Source organism: Saccopteryx bilineata, chromosome 1, assembly GCF_036850765.1.
Source record: "Saccopteryx bilineata isolate mSacBil1 chromosome 1, mSacBil1_pri_phased_curated, whole genome shotgun sequence".
In the NCBI taxonomy this organism is placed as follows: Eukaryota; Metazoa; Chordata; class Mammalia; order Chiroptera; family Emballonuridae; genus Saccopteryx; species Saccopteryx bilineata.
The window spans coordinates 179,767,855-179,786,287 of record NC_089490.1 but is presented as its reverse complement, the minus strand read 5'-3'; the positions used below and the strand labels follow the sequence as shown (position 1 = coordinate 179,786,287).

Genomic DNA, 18,433 nt, shown 5'->3' with positions numbered 1-18,433 from the left:
TCAAATCACTTAGATACTAGGGCCTTTTAAAGATTCGTTTTAGGTTATAGAATATGAATCAGCTATTATTTTTTTCACTTTGAATAGTCTGTAGCTAGGAATTCAGTTCAAAATGCACAGGGTTTCTGAATGGTCACTTGAGAAAGAAAGAGAAAAATTAATTGAACACTAACTATTATATTACTGTTGCCATGTGTGAGATAGGCTCGGTATAAGTATCTAATCTTTACAGCTCTCTTCCAAGGTAGTAGTATGCTTATTTTACAGAAGGGGAAGGGAGACAGAGAGCTTGAGTAATTTGCCTAAGAGCATACAGCTAAATTGGGAATCTAGGTCTTCCAGATTTTAAAGGCCTTGCTCCTTCAACAATTTTGTGCTCCCAGAAACAAAATGTTTGTTTGGTCAAATAGATTAACTAAAGATAAAAGTGTGTTAAAGCTATAACGCCTTTATAAACTTTGTTTTCTTTATATTTATCACACAATATTGTTAAATAAGTTAGATTAAAAACTCGGAACACTGTCAGTGATATGCAGATGATAACTAAGATTTTTGCTTCTCTTGAAAATTACCTATTGTCTTCAAAATTATGATACATCTATCACATTTACCAAATAATGCAGACATATATATTATTTACCTACTGATATGCATCTTCTTGCTTAGAATCAGTTCTTTATTAACATCCACTTTATTCTCATACTGTAATTTATTCATCCTAGATAGTGTTTTTTAGATGTTATTTAGTTCAAAGAAAGATTATACTTACTGGATATACATGTATAAAATGGCACACAACTGCATTTACAAAATAAGAATGTCAACTGTATTAGGCTGTAATTAGCCCAACTTTACTGACATTTCACTAAGTAATGACAATTTTATTAGTGAGACTGATGAACTTATTTCACAAGGATATTTTCAGAAGCTTGAAAGGCCTGTTGTGATCTTGTCAAGGATATAATTTAAATAGATAGCAAGTTAAAATAAATTGCATTTCTTGTTTTATGGGAATTGGTAATGTTCTTCATTTTTTAATTTTTTAGTTTTTTTTTTTTTAAAGAACAGCTGTGCATTAAAAGTAATGAACAGATTTTATATTAAAATATGTGATCCTGTTTTTCCCTTTAATGTTTAGGTATTGAAGGTGGAGCAGTGCGGGTTCAAGGAGCAAAGGGGTCACTTCCTTCTTCTTTTTATAAGGTCTTTTCTGTGATTTTGTTACCTGATTGTAGTTCAGAGAGGAAGCACATTAATTTCCCTCTGTACAATAGATGGTGGGGGGTTAATTAGACAAAAAGTATTAATTTCCTATAGAAAGTAGGCAGAAAACATGGCTGAGGATAAGCCCACAGACTGTCTTTGGTCTTTTGATACTGGTAAGGCTGATTGGTATATGTAAATTCCAGAATTTATCATTATACTTAGACTATGACAATTCCTTAAATTGAGGACAATCATTATTTATATGAAACTAGAGGTATGTGTGGTAGGTAGTATCACAATTAGAAAGCATCATAGAGAAGGATCATAGAGCATATTTTGAAGAATTAGTACAGAGAACATATATCTGTATGATATTAAAAAATAATGTTACTGGTTTGGATGTGATATGTTCATCGCAGAAAACAAATTTAGGCAATGTGCTTTTTTTTTATCCTGTTGCTTTAAAAAGGCCCTGAAGTGATACTGGTCCTAAAAATAAAACATCAGTTAAAAAACAAAGCAAATTGACGTATTTAAAATGGATTTTTCATAAATAATCTACACATATTTTAATCAGGACTTTTTTGATTGCAAGTGACAAACAATTCAAAAGGGCATAAACAAAAAAGGGTAGCAGTCACATGCCAATATAAACACACATATTTAGATATTTCAGTTATATAAATTTAACATAGGAACATTTCCTCATAATTAAATACTTTTAACATTATTTCAGAAGTGCTCCTTAGCATTCCGTTATCAGCATATATCATAGTTTACTTAATTATTATATCCTTGTTGGAAGTTTAGATTGTTTTCAGTAGAGTATTTCTAAATTCTCATCCCAAGTACAAGGAAAAGCTTGATTGGAGGCTTAAAATAGCAATGCAATTTAAAGCCATGAAAAATATTTCTCTGAATTCAGAAATAAAGGTCAAATATAGTTATGATTAATCAGTTATTTAACTATTGAAATTTTAAAATAATTTATTGAGCTCAGTGTTGACTCAAAAGTAGTTTTTAAAGAACATATGTCTTACAATGAACTTTAAGTCTCAATTTACTCTTGCATTGTTGATCTTTGTTTTTGGCACTTGGTAATTGGGATATACCTTCACACCTGGGCCAGTTTCTTCCATAATTTTAAACAATACTCATAAGATCTATACTAATCTTTGTAGAACTTTGTGAAACATACTGTTTCACTAAAAATAAAGCTACAACTCAGATTAAAACAGTTTTCATACATTTTTATAGCTTTCTACAATAAAATTACATTTTTATGATAACCATGACCATATATTTTCAAAGCTTTCACGTTACCTCTGTGAAAATCATTATTTCATTTAAGAAAAGGCCACTTTATATATTGATGTACATACTTGGAATAGATAAGTTAGTTTATGTATAGTAGTTTAATGGTCCATTTTAAGGCATAGTTTTGTTGGCATAGATAATTCCATTGTTTCTGTTTGTAACCTGTGTCAGCAGGTAAGTGCTTGTTACCATGACAGTTTCAGAGCAACTGCTGTCTGCCCAATGGGAGGGCCAAGAGCAACTGAAAAGGGAAGGAGAACGGCTGAAAGTATTTTGAAAAGGTTTGTACATGAAACAAAATGATGAGTTTTCCAGTCTCTAAATGTAAAGCATGCTAGTGACCAAGTTATTTACCAGGAATCATTATTATGATCACCTAATATTTTCCCTGAAAGCATTTATTCATTTAGTGCATTCTACATAAACCACAGTACTCATACAGATGATCCCTGTCCTGGAAATTGTACAGTTGAGTGGGCACAGATACCTAGAAAGAGGTATTAAAAAAAGTTTTATGGATGCTAAAGTCTACTAGAAATTCTATACATTTTTTTTAACCTAAAGACTGTGTTTAGAAAGTTAACATAATGCACACAAACAATAGGATCCGAAGTAACTGACCTTTTCACAGGTCACATAGTACCTACAAGTATTTGGTATCTAAAGATTATTTAGTTTGTTCCAGAAAGTTCTCTTTTAGAAGAAATGCATATAAAGAAATTTCATAATTTTTCTGTAATCAAATATAACAACTTTCATAAAATTGCTGCTGCTTGAATCAAATCTTTTACATCTTATCCACAGGAGTAACACTCCCTACTGCGTCATGTATTTAAAGCATGTTATTGAGTTAATTATGAAAACCTGAATTAAAGATTCAAACTCCTCTTAATAAAAATGAATAGGGATTAGTGAGATATAAAAAAACAAATTAGTGCTAATTTCTTTTTTAATAGGAAGGAAATGATATCAAATAATTTCATTATCAACAATGGTGATCATAAAACATTTTAAAGTGCAAAAAATATATTAACAAGAAAATGAATGAGAATAACCCATTGCCCATCACTTGATATAGAATCCAAGACAACTACAATTCAAATTTTTATTTATATCTATATTAATTAATTCTCTCACCTAACATTTTTTTTTTTTTGTATTTTTCTGAAGCTGGAAACAGGGAGAGACAGTCAGACAGACTTCAGCATGCACCCAACCGGGATCCACCCGGCACACCCACCAGGGGGGGCGCTCTGCCCACCAGGGGGCGATGCTCTGCCCCTCCCGGGCGTCACTCTGCCGAGACCAGAGCCACTCTAGCACCTGGGGCAGAGGCCAAGGAGCCATCCCCAGCACCCGGGCCATCCTTGCTCCAATGGAGCCTTGGCTGCGGGAGGGGAAGAGGGAGACAGAGAGGAAGGGGGGGGGTGGAGAAGCAAATGGGCGCTTCTCCTATGTGCCCTGGCCGGGAATCAAACCCGGGTACCCCGCGTGCTAGGCTGACGCTCTACCGCTGAGCCAACCAGCCAGGGCCTCTCACCTAACATTTGAATCACTTACTACATGTCATTCACTTCTGGGCCCTGGGTATATGGTTATAGCAGACAAGGTGGCTATTCACATGGAGTTTAGTATGTGAATAGACATTAATAACACAAATAAAGAGTTGAAAAATACTTTGAATAAATATTAAAGAGTGTTAGGAAAAAGAATAATAAGGGAACATAATTTAAATTTAGCAATTAAGGAAAGCTTTACTAAGTGATTTTTAAACAGAGAAACCTAAAAGAAAACTACTTTCTTAGGTACTTAAATAAAATGAAAACATAGTTACATGTCACAATATCTGACACACATTATTCAGTAAATATTGTTAAATTAATAAATTACTATTCCAAAAGTCAGAAAACAGCATAAAACAAGAGTCAAGTCAAAATCATAGTTGTGTAAATAAATATAAATGTTATAGATTTCTCAATGAAGAGATAGTCTCTAAGAACAGATTAAAATCAAAGTTTAACTAAGTGTTATAATGCCCATTGAAATAAAACAATTGGCCTGACCTGTTGTGGTGCAGTGGATAAAGTATTGACGTGGAATGCTGAGGCCACTGGTTCAAAACCCCAGGCTTGCCGGGTCAAGGCACATGGGAGAAGCAACTACTATGAGTTGATGTTTTCTGCTTCCCTCTTCTCTCATTCTCTCCTCCCATTTAAATCAATAAGTAAAATCAAAAGAGAGAGAGAGAAAGAAAGAAAAGACAATTGAAAAAGTGAAAAATAACAAGATATACAAGAAACATGAAAAAGAGTGAGAATGTAGAAAAGGAACAGGAAGAGAATGAGAAGGAAAAAAATAAAAGGAAATGACATTGATAGTAAAGTAGGATTTCAATGGCATGAAATGGATCATACACAATAAAGATCATGTGCAGTGTGATGTGCTAAATAACATAGCAGTGAGAGATTTAGTTCAGAACTGTTAGATATCTAAAGAGAAATAGAAATATAATTGCTGTGGAAGATTTTAATAGATCTTAATAGCTATCAAGTTGCCAAAAAAAACATAGAGTATTAGAATAATACAATAGTGTTGAATTAATAGCTACAAATTGAACATTTTCCCCAAAAGACAAGTATGCACCCTGTTTCTAAGCATCCTCAAGGCTACCTTAATCCATTTCCTAAAGTAGAAATTTTACAGACTACATATTTTACAGACCACATCCTTTGACCATATGTAATGCAACTGATTAGTAATAAACTTTAAACAACAAAAAACAAACTCAAATTCCTTAGAAATATAAAAAGTACTTGCATGTGTAATTATTGAGTTAAAGGAGAAAACTCTTCAACTTCAGGCTGTTTAGAAAATAAGAACATTAGGGCTATGACATACCAAATGTAGTTTGAAGCTAAAGCTAATATTTAGGGGTGACTTGATATCCATAAGTGTCCTAAATTGCTCTAGTCCTTAAACTGTAATTATTATTGACATCCAAAATGGATGATCTTTATCAGGAACCCAAATTAAGGGAATGTTGAAATTGATCAACCATAAATTCACAAGGTTTTTGGATTTTTTTGGTTACATATACTTTGCTGCAGAACTCGTCTTATGTTTGAAGAAGCTGGCTTAGAAGATTATAGTGAAGTTCATGTTCAAATTTTAGGGTCTGAAGAAACGTATGGAGCACAGGCTAAAGCGAATTTAAATGGAGTAAGTAGCACAACACATTTCTTTTTTTTTTAATGTTTATTTTATTGATTTGAGAGAGAAAGGAAAGGAGAGAGAGAAACAGAGAGAACAGGAACATCTGTTCCTGTATGTGCCCTGACCGGGGATTGAACTGACAACCTCTGCTTCAGCATGATGCTCTAGCCAACCGAGCTATCGGTCAGGGCCACACACATTTCTTACCCCAGTGTAAGTGGTTTGCAATATTCTTAATCATGATGAAAGTATTTATTATAAAGACCAACCTGACTATGGTTTAATGGGTTATGAGTTTTGGGTTACTTCTGTTTCATAGTGTGTATTTTTTAAATCTATGTTCTATGACAAGTTTGTTATTCAATTTGAATTTTCTATTTGCCTACCGTAAAACTCACCCCAATTCAACCATCCCCTTTCTTTCTTATTCCACCCTTAATATTTGAGTTACTTTTAGGCTCTTGGATGTCAGTATCTTCAAAGGTGTTTAGAGAGCTATGAATATTTAAATTTTTACTTTTTTTTTTTAGTGAGAGAGAGGTAAAGAGAGACAAACAGAGGGACAAACAAGAACAGACAGACAGAAATGGAGAGAGATGAGAAGCATCAACTCATAGTTTCAACACTTTAGTTGTTCATTGATTGCGTTCTCATACGTGCCTTGATGGGGTGGGCAGGGCTCCAGCTGGCCCAGAGACCCCTTGCTCAAGCCAGTGACCTTGGGCTCAAGCCAGCAACCTTGGGCTCAAGTCAGCGACCTTTGGGTTCAAGCCAGTGACCATGAGGTCATGTCTATGGTTCCATGCTCAAGCCCACGACCTCGGGATTTCAAATATGGGTCCTCAGCATCCCAGGTTGACACTCTATCCACTGTGCCACCACCTGGTTAGGCATAAATTTTTAACTTCTGATGAGTTCTTAATATATGTTGTTTTTAGCAGCACAAACAAATAATATTTCTTCCATTCTTATGGGAAATTTTCTAGCTATTTACTAGAAAAGGGATAAGAGATTCAGACTTGCTTTATGCTTACATTAAAAATATTTGATATATAAAGTATGTCAAATCTATTGTGAACACCCATTAAAAATCAGTTTCATTGATCTAATTTAATCTAAGCATTTTGAGATTATTTTAAAAATATGAATGGTCAAATTAAACATAACTAAGTCTTAGCAATGTCTCATTAAATTATGGATAATTTGACCTTGTCTAACTAGTCAAGGTCTATCATATGATATATTTATCTCCAACAGCATTTTTCAGATGTATCTGATATAACTTGCTATTCACAACTCTAACCCTTTTGAATAACTGTTAGAACTTTCCAAAAGTCATATTCACAAAGATTTGACCATTTTATTTTTTCTGGATTATTTATAGATCTTTTGGCCTATTGTTACTTCTTTCACTTAAGTGTTAAATCAAAGATGAAAACATGTATGGGAAATAACAGTAAAAACATTAACAATTGCAACACTAATTGGGTTAATATGGGCCAGGAACTATTCTAAATCCTTTGTGGTTGTTTAGTTCTCATAACACCCCTTTTAGGGTATATGTGTTGTTATTTCCACTTTTATAAATGAGGAAGCTCGGCACAGAGAGGTTAGGTGGTTTGCTCACATTCAAACAGCTAGTGAGGGGCAGGCCGAATACTGGACCCCCTACGGTCTCCTTTTAGCATTTGCACTTTTAGCCACTGAGGAGCAAGAATTTCATTTCAACATAGAGCTGGTTAAAACTATTTTGAACCCTTTGTAACTGGATTATTAAGGCTTGAGTAAACATAAAAAGATAATTTATTAAATTTTAGAAGAGAAAAATAATATTATTTATGGTTCATGATATATTAAATAACTCAAGTATATCTATGTTCAAATCTTTATTGAAACTCTTGTGTTTAGGAGTTTTCTATATAAAACAGTAAGCTCAACAAGATGTTAGCTAAATATCTTATTTTGGAGAAAGAATTCTTGGTTTCATAATTTTTGCAGCCTGTTATTAATTTCACTTTATAAAGCCCCCAAATGCCAAGAACCCCTGTGTTTTATTTTGTAGAATAGTGTGTGGTAAGGTCAGGATGTAAACTTAGGGGCTATTTAGATTTATATGAGAAATTTTAGATTCTTGATAAAACCCAGAAACAGGAACCAGGTGTCAAAGTAGACATATTTTTGTATACATAGAAATATGTGCTCTCTTAGTTGCCAGGTGGTTTAATTACCACTTTAATTGACTGAATTAGAGTCAGTGAATGTAGAAATTAAAACGAAAGGTTATTGTGAAAGCCAAGTTTAATCTGTTGTTTGGAAAGGGCTCTTTGTGAAAGCTTGCTTAAAATAGTACATTATGTCTATTTTCAGTGATGTGGCCATGAACCTTTATTTAGTCAGATAGATTCATTAAGCAGGTTTCAGAGTGATTGACAGTACACATAATGAGAAAAGTAGAAGTTTAATCATTATTCTTGTTAAAATAATTGTATTTCATATTTGTATTTGAAGAAGTGTTTTACATATGATGCTACATTATTTTATTGTAATAACTCTATGAAGTAGTTAGAGAGCTGATATGATCTGCATTTTACTGGAAAGGGAAATAAAGTTATGGAGACATGAACTGACAATTAAGGACAAGCAAAATTTCAGAATAAGAGACAGAGCTGTACCTTAGAATATCACTCTTTCTAGTGACCTTCCAAATGACCACACATTTCAAAGAAAGCTACTGTTGCTTGACCAGGCAGTGGCTCAGTGGATAGAGCATTGGCCTGGGATGCTGAGGACCCAGATTCAAAACCCCGAGGTCGCCAGCTTGAGCACAGGGTCTCTGGCTTGAGCATGGAATCATAGACATGACCATGCTCACTGGCTTGAGCTCAAGGGTCACTGGCTTGAAGCCCAAGGTTGCTGGCTTGAGCCCAAGGTTGCTGGCTTAAGCAGAGGGGTCACTAACTCTGCTGCCCGCCCATCAAGGCACATATGAGAAAGCAATCATTGAACAACTAAGGTGCCGCAACGAAGAATTGATGCTTCTCATCTCTCTCCCTTCCTGTCTGGCTATCGCTGTCTGTCCCCCTCCCTTTCTCTCTTTCTCACTAAAAAAGAAATTGATGAATTCTTAAAATTTTTAAATTATATTTTTATTTACATGCTTTTATACATAGTTAATTTTGGTTCAAACTAGGATAATTGACTCATTCTATAATAAACTACCCAAGGATCATAGGTCACCTATTTTGCAGTTATTCTTCAGGAGAAATCAAACTGTGCAATTTTAATACTTTTAAAATTTATTTATTGATTTTAGAAAGAGGAAGGGAAAGAGAGAGAGAGACAGAAATATCGATCTGTTCCTATATGTGCCCTCACCCAGGACCAAACCCTCAACCTTTGCATATTGGGACAGTACTCTACCAACTGAGCCATCTGGCCAGGGCTGAGCTGTAGCAATTTTACACATATAATTTAAAATCATCTGCCATATGAAGGAAGAGGAGAGCATCAATTAAATAAAAGAAAGGATATATAGAAAAAACAACAAAAGAATTTTACAAATACAATTTTAGCAATTTTCCAACCTATCTTTTACCATGTGTCAAGTTGTATTTTTAAGATAAAAGTAATTATTACTAATTTATAGGGGACTAAGAATGTTATGTTTTTAATAAGATGTTTATTTTTGTGGACATGTGTGTCATAATCAGGAAAACTTATATTAATAAACTTCTTATAGTAAACATGCAAATCAGAAATATTTATAAAGTCCAGAAAAATAATCTTCTTTTATGGTATGGAAATACAGATTTGTGCCTTATTTTGATCTTTGCATTTTTCATTTCTACCTTTGTTTATAGGGTCCTCGAGAAGTAGTTCTTTGGCTTTCGGTGTGTCATAAAGAGAAGAAGGCAGTGGAGATTTTTTCAAGAGAAATTATACCAGCAGCAACAGGAATGGGTAAGTATGCATATTTTTACACTTATAACTCTGAGATTTCTTTACTTTCTTATCACCACCAACAGTTACAATATACATTGGTTAGCCCTCTCACATGGGAAATTGTGGATCTAAGTGATAATCCCAGTCAAAGCAGCCTGGTAAAGTTCATTCCATCACGTGTTTGCTGTGTCCATGCCTCCTCCCCATCCTGGTTCTAGTTTCCCCATATTAGGGTCCGTTTTCCCAGAATGGCCTCTTCAAGCAGCCCCTGTACAAGTCTCCTGCTGTCCTGCGCCATGCCCTCGCCCTTGCTGGCACGCTGGCATACTGCCTACAGCGCCCCTGCTTTTCCCTCATGGCTGAGTGCACCTGCCACGATCACGGGACCAGGCCTCTGAAGGCTTCAGTTTTGCTGATCCAATGAACTTACTCATTGGGACATAACATTTGAAAGGCCTTGAATTCCCACATTGCACATATGAGGAAATTGAGGCTTAGAGAGGTCAAGTAGGTAAAATGACAGGAGGCAGGCATCCTCCCTTGGCTCTTAAGATGAGAAGTAAAATTTCCTAGTAGTAGATATTAGTATCACAGGGAAAAATTCTGTTCCATTTCCACTTCTTTCTTTTTCCTTTACCCATGATGAAAAATGGAGAAGGAAATTGACTTTTGGCAATGGAAGACTTACATTTTAAAATTAATACAAAGTAAAAGTGAACAAGTGGGACTACATTAAACGTAAAACTTTTAGAACAGCAAAAGAAATAACCAATAAAATGGGAAGGTAACCTATGAAATGGGAGGAAATATTTGCAAACCATGTATCTGATAAGGGGTTAATATAGAAAACATATAGGGAACTCATACGACTCAATAGCAGAAAAAACAAACAATCCATTAAAAACTGAGCTGAGGACTTGAATAGACATTTTGCCAAAGAAGATATACAAGTGGCCAACAGGTGCATGAAAAGATGCTCATCAGAGAAATGCAAAGTAAACCCCACTAAGATGTCACCTCACACTTGTTAGAATGGCTGGTATCAAAAAAGAAAAACGAGAGATAACAAATGGTGGTCAGGAAAGGAGATTGAGAGAAGTAGAGAGACAGAAAGGAAGAAGAGGAGGGAGGGGGAGGGGAAGGAAGGGTGGAGGAGTGGGGAGAGAAATGTGAACGAATGTTTAAGCTGCAAAGCAATACATGTGAGCAAAATTCAAAGTGATCTCAATAAAACATTTTTTTTTTATAATTTTATTTTTTTAATGGGGTGACATCAATAAATCAGGATACATATATTCAAAGATAACAAGTCCAGGTTATCTTGTCGTTCAATTATGTTGCATACCCACCACCCAAAGTCAGATTGTCCTCTGTCACCTTCTATCTTGTTTTCTTTGTGCCCCTCCCCACCCCCTATCCCCCTCCCATTCCCCCCTCCCCCCCGTAACCACCACACTCTTATCAATGTCTCTTAGTTTCACTATTATGTCCCACCTACGTATGGAATAATACAGTTCCTGTTTTTTTCTGATTTACTTATTTCGCTTTGTATCATGTTATCAAGATCCCACCATTTTGCTGTAAATGTTCCGATGTCATCATTTCTTATGGCTGAGTAGTATTCCATAGTGTATATGTGCCACATCTTCTTTATCCAGTCACCTATTGATGGGCTTTTTGGTTGTTTCCATGTCCTGGCCACTGTGAACAATGCTGCAATAAACATGGGGCTGCATGTGTCTTTACGTATCAATGTTTCTGAGTTTTGGAGATATATACCCAGTAGAGGGATTGCTGGGTCATAAGGTCGTTCTATTTTCAGTTTTTTGAGGAACCACCATACTTTCTTCCATAATGGTTGTACTACTTTACATTCCCACCAACAGTGTATGAGGGTTCCTTTTTCTCCACAGCCTCTCCAACATTTGCTATTACCTGACTTGCTAATAACAGCTAATCGAACAGGTGTGAGGTGGTATCTCATTGCCGTTTTGATTTGCATTTCTCTAATAGCTAAAGAAGATGAGCATCTTTTCATATATCTGTTGGCCATTTGTATTTCTTCCTGTGAGAAGTGTCTATTCATATCCTCTTCCCATTTTTTTATTGGATTGGTTGTTTGTTTGTTGTTGAGTTTTATGAGTTCTTTGTATATTTTGGATATTAGGCCCTTATCTGAGCTGTTGTTTGAAAATATCATTTCCCATTTAGTTGGCTTTCTGTTTATTTTGTTATCAGTTTCTCTTGCTGAGCAAAAACTTCTTAGTCTGATGTAGTCCCATTCATTAATTTTTGCCTTCACTTCTCTTGCCATTGGAGTCAAATTCATAAAATGCTCTTTAAAACCCAGGTCCATGAGTTGAGTACCTATGTCTTCTTCTATGTACTTAATTGTTTCAGGTCTTATGTTTAGATCTTTGATCCATTTTGAGTTAATTTTTGTACAGGGGGAGAGACTGTAGTCCAGTTTCATTCTTTTGCATGTGGCTTTCCAGTTTTCCCAGCACCATTTATTGAAGAGGCTTTCTTTTCTCCATTGTGTGTTGTTGGCCCCTTTATCAAAAATTATTTGACTATATATATGTGGTTTTATTTCTGGACTTTCTATTCTGTTCCATTGGTCTGAGTGTCTATTTTTCTGCCAATACCATGCTGTTTTGATTGTCATGGCCCTATAATAGAGTTTGAAGTCAGGTATTGTTATGCCCCCAGCTTCATTCTTTTTCTTTAGGATTGCTTTGGCTATTTGGGGTTTTTTATAGTTCCATATAAATCTGATGATTTTTTGCTCTATTTCTTTAAAAAATGTCATTGGAATTTTGATGGGAATTGCATTAAATTTGTATATTGCTTTGGGTAATATAGCCATCTTGATTATATTTATTCTTCCTAGCCAAGAACAAGGTATATTCTTCCATCTCATTATGTCTTTTTCGATTTCCCTTAACAATGGTTTATAGTTTTCATTATATAAGTCCTTTACATTCTTTGTTATGTTTATTCCTAAGTATTTTATTTTTTTTGTTGCAATCGTGAAGGGGATTATTCTTTTGAGTTCCTTCTCAGTTGTTTCATTGCTGGCATATAGAAAGGCTATTGACTTCTGTATGTTAATTTTGTATCCTGCGACCTTACTGTATTGGCTTATTGTTTCTAGTAGTCTTTTTGTGGATTCTTTGGGGTTTTCGATGTATAGGATCATATCATCTGCAAAAAGTGATACCTTTACTTCTTCTTTTCCGATATGGATGCCTTTTATTTCTTTGTCTTGTCTGATTGCTCTGGCTAGAACCTCTAGTACCACATTAAATAAGAGTGGAGAGAGTGGACAACCCTGTCTTGTTCCTGATTTAAGGGGGAAAGCCTTCAGTTTAGTGCCATTTAATATGATGTTAGCTGATGGTTTATCATATATGGCCTTTATCATGTTGAGATATTTTCCTTCTATACCCATTTTGTTGAGAGTCTTAAACATAAAATTGTGTTGTATTTTATCGAAAGCCTTTTCCGCGTCTATTGATAAGATCATGTGGTTTTTGTTCTTTGTTTTGTTGATATGGTGTATTACGTTAACCGTTTTACGTATGTTGAACCATCCTTGAGATTCTGGGATGAATCCCACTTGATCATGATGTATTATTTTTTTAATATGTTGTTGTATTCGATTTGCTAGTATTTTGTTTAGTATTTTAGCATCTGTATTCATTAGAGATATTGGTCTGTAGTTTTCTTTTTTGTGCCATCCTTGCCTGGTTTTGATATGAGGGTTATGTTGGCCTCATAAAATGTGTTTGGAAGTATTGCTTCTTCTTCAATTTTTTGGAAGACTTTGAGTAGAATAGGAACCAAGTCTTCTTTGAATGTTTGATAAAATTCGCTGGTATAGCCGTCAGGGCCTGGACTTTTATTTTTGGGGAGGTTTTTAATGGTTTTTTCTATTTCTTCTCTACTGATAGGTCTGTTTAGGCTTTCTGCTTCTTCTTGACTCAGTCTAGGAAGGTTGTATTGTTCTAGGAATTTATCCATTTCTTCTAGGTTGTTGAATTTAGTGGCATAAAGTTTTTCATAGTATTCTACAATAATTCTTTGTATATCTACGGTGTCCGTGGTGATTTCTCCTCTTTCATTTTGGATTTTGTTTATATGAGTTCTTTCTCTTTTTTCCTTGGTAAGTCTTGCCAAGGGTTTGTCAATTTTGTTGATCTTTTCAAAGAACCAGCTCCTTGTTCTATTAATTTTTTCTATAGTTTTTCTGTTCTCTAATTCATTTATTTCTGCTCTGATTTTTATTATTTCCTTTCTTCGGCTGGTTTTGGGTTGTCTTTGTTCTTCTTTTTCTAGTTCCTTAAGGTGGGAAGTTAAGTGGTTCACTTGGGCTCTCTCTTGTTTGTTCATATATGCCTGAAGCGATATGAACTTCCCTCTTATCACTGCTTTTGCTGCATCCCATAGATTCTGATATGTCGTATTGTCATTTTCATTAGTCTGTATATATCTTTTGATCTCTGCACTTATTTCTTCTTTGACCCATTCATTTTTTAAAAGTATGTTGTTTAGTTTCCACATTTTTGTGGGATCTTTTTCCTCTCTTTTGCAGTTGAATTCTAGTTTTAAGGCTTTATGATCAGAAAATATGCTTGGTACAACTTCAATTTTTCTGAATTTGCTGATGTTGTTTTTGTGGCCCAACATATGGTCAATTCTTGAGAATGATCCATGTACACTGGAGAAAAATATATATTCAGTCACTTTGGGATGAAATGTCCTGTAGATGTCTATCATATCCAGGTGCTCTAGTGTTTTGTTTAAGGCCACTATGTCTTTGTTGATTCTCTGTTTGGATGACCGATCTAGAGCCGTCAGCGGTGTATTGAGGTCTCCAAGTATGATTGTATTTTTGTCAGTTTTTGTTTTAAGATCAATAAGTAGCTGTCTTATATATTTTGGTGCTCCTTGGTTTGGTGCATATATATTAAGAATTGTTATGTCTTCTTGATTCAGTGTCCCCTTAGCCATTATGAAATGGCCATTTTTGTCTCTGAGTACTTTTCCTGTCTTGTAGTCAGCATTATCCGATATGAGTATTGCTACACCTGCTTTTTTTTGGATGTTATTTGCTTGCAGTATTGTTTTCCAGCCTTTCACTTTGAATTTGTTTTTATCCTTGTTACTTAGATGAGTTTCCTGTAGGCAGCATACAGTTGGATTTTCTTTTTTAATCCATTCTGCTCCTCTGTGCCTTTTTATTGGTGAGTTTAATCCGTTTACATTTAGTGTGATTATTGATACTTGTGAGTTCCCTATTGCCATTTTATATCTTGCTTTCTGTTAGTTTTGTGTCTTGTTTGATCCTTCTCTTTCGTTTTTCTATCTTTTGTTTTTATTTGGTTGTATTCCATACATCTTTCCTCTGTTGCTATCTTTTTTATCTCATGTGCTTCTGTGGTGGTTTTTTCAATGGTGGTTACCTTTGAGTAATGAAAAGGGTCCCTACCCTGTTCATTGTAGCGAACTATTTTGTGAGTACTTTTGCACTCCATCGTCCTTTGCTACTGTTAATCTCCATCTTCTCCCCCTCTTTCTTTTTGTTGTTGTCACAGTTTAAATTTGGTTTTATTGTGTTCTTCTTGGAGCTTTTACTTGTGGATCTGTTTTTTTTTTGTTCTTTGTATCTGATTGGAGAACCCCCTTTAGTAATTCCTGGAGTGGGGGTTTTCTGATGATAAATTCCCTCATCTTTTCTGTATCTGTGAATGTTTTTATTTCTCCTTCGTATTTGAAGGATAGCTTTGATGGGTATAGTATTTGTGGCTGAAAGTTCCTCTCTTTCAGGACTTTAAATATTGGGGTCCACTCTCTTCTAGCTTGTAGAGTTTCTGCTGAGAAATCTGATGATAATCTAATGGGCCTTCCTTTATATGTTGTATTCTTCTTTTCCCTGGCTGCCTTGAGAATTTTTTCTTTGCTGTTGGTTTGTGTCAATTTCATTATGATATGCCTTGGAGTAGGTTTGTTGGGGTTAAGAAAACTTGGAGTTCTGTTTGCTTCTTGAACTTGAGGCTTTAGTTCTTTCCACAGGCTTGGGAAGTTCTCATCTATTATTTGTTTGAGTATGTTCTCCATTCCATTTTCTCTCTCTTCTCCCTCTGATATACCTATTATTCTTATGTTATTCTTTTTGATGGAGTCAGATAATTCTTGTAGGGCTATCTCATTTTTTTAAATTTTTGAGTCTCTTTCTTCTTCTCTCTGTTGTGCCTCAAGTTGCTTGTCTTCTATTTCACTAATCCTCTCTTCTATCTGACCTGTTCTATTAGCTAAGCTTGTTACTTCGTTTTTCAGCTCGTGAATTGAGTTTTTCATCTCTGTTTGATTTGTTTTTATAGTTTCAATTTCCTTGGACATATATTCTTTGTGTTTATTGAGTTGTTTTCTCAGCTCTCTAAATTGCCTTTCTGTGTTTTCTTGTATATCTCGGAGGATTTTTAGGATTTCTATCTTGAATTCTCTGTAATTTAGCTCCAAGGTTTCCAATATATTAAATTTTTTCTCCATAGATTTTTCCTCATCTAGCTGTGTTACCTCTCTTTCTTTTGTATCCATGATATTCGATTTTCTCTTCCTTAATGGCATCTGAGGGTGGTTTTGTTGATAGTATTAATGAGATTTAATAAAGAATAAAAAGTTAAAAAAAATAAAAAAAATAAAAAATCGAAAAGAGTTGTTTTTTTTTTAAAAAATTAATAATGAAATAAAGAAAAATAAAATAAAATAAAAATTTTAAAAAAAGGAAATTATTCCCCCCCTCCTTTTTTCTTCTCCTCTCCTCTCCCCTCTTTCTTGAGAAAATCTTGTGGTGGACTGTGAATTATAACAAACAATGACTGTGATGCAGGGCCTGAATTGGGGAAAAGTAATAAAGGGGCAAAAAAAGGAAAAAAGAAAAAAGAAAAAAAAAGAGCGTATGGACCCACAAAAAGCAAATAAGGAAAAAATTTGGGTCAAGAATAAAATGATTTGCTTTTAGGTGTTGGTTGTCTAAGAGTTATGATGAGAGGAATAAGAGGAAAACGGAAAAATGGGGGGACAAATTAAAAAATTACTATTATACTTAGTGGAACAAGAACTAGATAATATGGAGAGCCAGGGATGGGAGCACTGCTAGTGAGTTAAAAAGGTGAAGTAAAAACCCCCCAAAATGCCACAAACATAGGTTTGAGTCCCAGATAAGATAATTTGTTTGTTATTGAGGTTTGAATGAGAGGAGATGTAAAGGAGAAAGGAAGAAACTCATATAGAGGGAGAAAAGAAAGAGAGAGAGAGGAAGAAAGAGGGAACCACTAAAAGAAGAAAAAAGAAAGGAGAGAGAGAGAGAGAGAGAGTTAAGGGTTTTGGAGTGCAACCCTCATAGAGAGAAAGGAAGAGAAGAGAAAAGATAATGGGAGATGTAACACTTATGGGTAGTGTAGTTCAAGGAGAGGAGAGAGTAAGACCGGTAGAGAGTTAATTGGCCAAATTGGAGGAGGAAAAAAAAGTCTCAAGAATGAAGATAAGAGAAACAAACGAACAAATATAATAAAATGGGATAGGTTATAAAGTCTGCAGATTATTCTTGATTTTGAGAGGTTATCTTCTTGCTTTTTCTTTTCTCTCCCTCTTCCTGGTCGGTGACGCTGTACCCCGGGTTCTGCCCCTTTGGCACGCTCAGGTAGAGGTTTGGAGTTGATAAGTCTCTATGGCAATGTCATGTATTGTGCTTTAGTCTCGTTGGCAGTTGAAGCTCATTAGCATTTATAGGCTCCGACAGTGAGAGAGTCCGTGTTCCTGGAGCCTTTCTCCTAGTCTTTCCTTCCTCAATTAGTAGCCTGATATTCCAGCTATGGGGTTGCTGCTGCCTCTGCCTGGATAGTAAGAGGCTCAAAGAGCTGGCAACTCCCCACTCTATTTCCACTCAGCACAGGGCTCTGGGTAAGGCTCAGTCAGTCAGAGCTGCTAGCATAATCAGGCGGGCTTTCCGCCCACTCAAAGACCTCTGGCTCTGCCACTCTGTCCGGTAACACAAGCGGGCGCCCACTTCCGGGGCGCTTGGAGGAAACTCTCACTCACTGTCTGCGACCAGGATATCCGGCCAGCAGTCTCAAGCTCTGAGTGAAACCCCCAACCGCAGGGAAAAGTTGCAGCGTTGGAATTGAGTCTCGCTCCTTCCCCGTGCGCGGCTTTTGCAAGGCGCTGGGGCGGCTCGAGATTCCGCTTTGGCCCACACAAAGGCCCCTGACTCTGCCCCTCTCTGCGATAACACGGGCGCGCACTGCCGAGGCACTCGGAGGAATTGCTCACTCCTTATCTGCGCGTGCACACCAGGATATGAGGCCGGCCGCGTTTCCCTCTGAGTGAAATACCCTCCAGCACGGAAAATCTCCACCGTTGGAATTAGTTCTCGCTCCCTCCCGTGCGTGGCTTTCTCAGGGCGCTGGGGCTGCCCAGAGACTCTGCCCTCGGCCCACAGAAAGGCCTCTGACCCTGCCTCTCCGCGGGGCAACACGGGCACCCACTCTCGGGGCCTAGGAAGAAATTCTCGCCCACTAACTGCGCACCGACCAAGAGACCGGGTAAAATGGCCGTTCCGCTTGTCTTTCTTTGTTTGGGTTTGGCGCGACTGTTAGCTGTATTGCCCGGGTTGCCACAGGATCAGATTTTCCTCGGGTTGGATCTCCGTGCCACAGCCTGGTTCGGCCATTTGTGCCACGGCAGCCTG

At 36.1% G+C, this 18,433-nt stretch overlaps 1 protein-coding gene across 4 annotated transcripts in view; it reads left to right on the top strand.

Moving 5' to 3' along the window:
- LOC136338186 (uncharacterized) overlaps nucleotides 1-18,433 on the top strand; it is a 92,544-nt gene that overhangs the window by 27,454 nt on the left and 46,657 nt on the right. For 3 of the 4 annotated variants that reach the window (XM_066280322.1, XM_066280306.1, XM_066280313.1), the window contains exons 10-13: nucleotides 1,139-1,203; nucleotides 2,698-2,804; nucleotides 5,631-5,742; nucleotides 9,597-9,696. In XM_066280322.1, the coding sequence (XP_066136419.1) occupies nucleotides 1,139-1,203; nucleotides 2,698-2,804; nucleotides 5,631-5,742; nucleotides 9,597-9,696 (384 nt within the window). The remainder of the gene's footprint in view (nucleotides 1-1,138; nucleotides 1,204-2,697; nucleotides 2,805-5,630; nucleotides 5,743-9,596; nucleotides 9,697-18,433) is intronic. The other variant, XM_066280331.1, reaches the window with a different exon arrangement.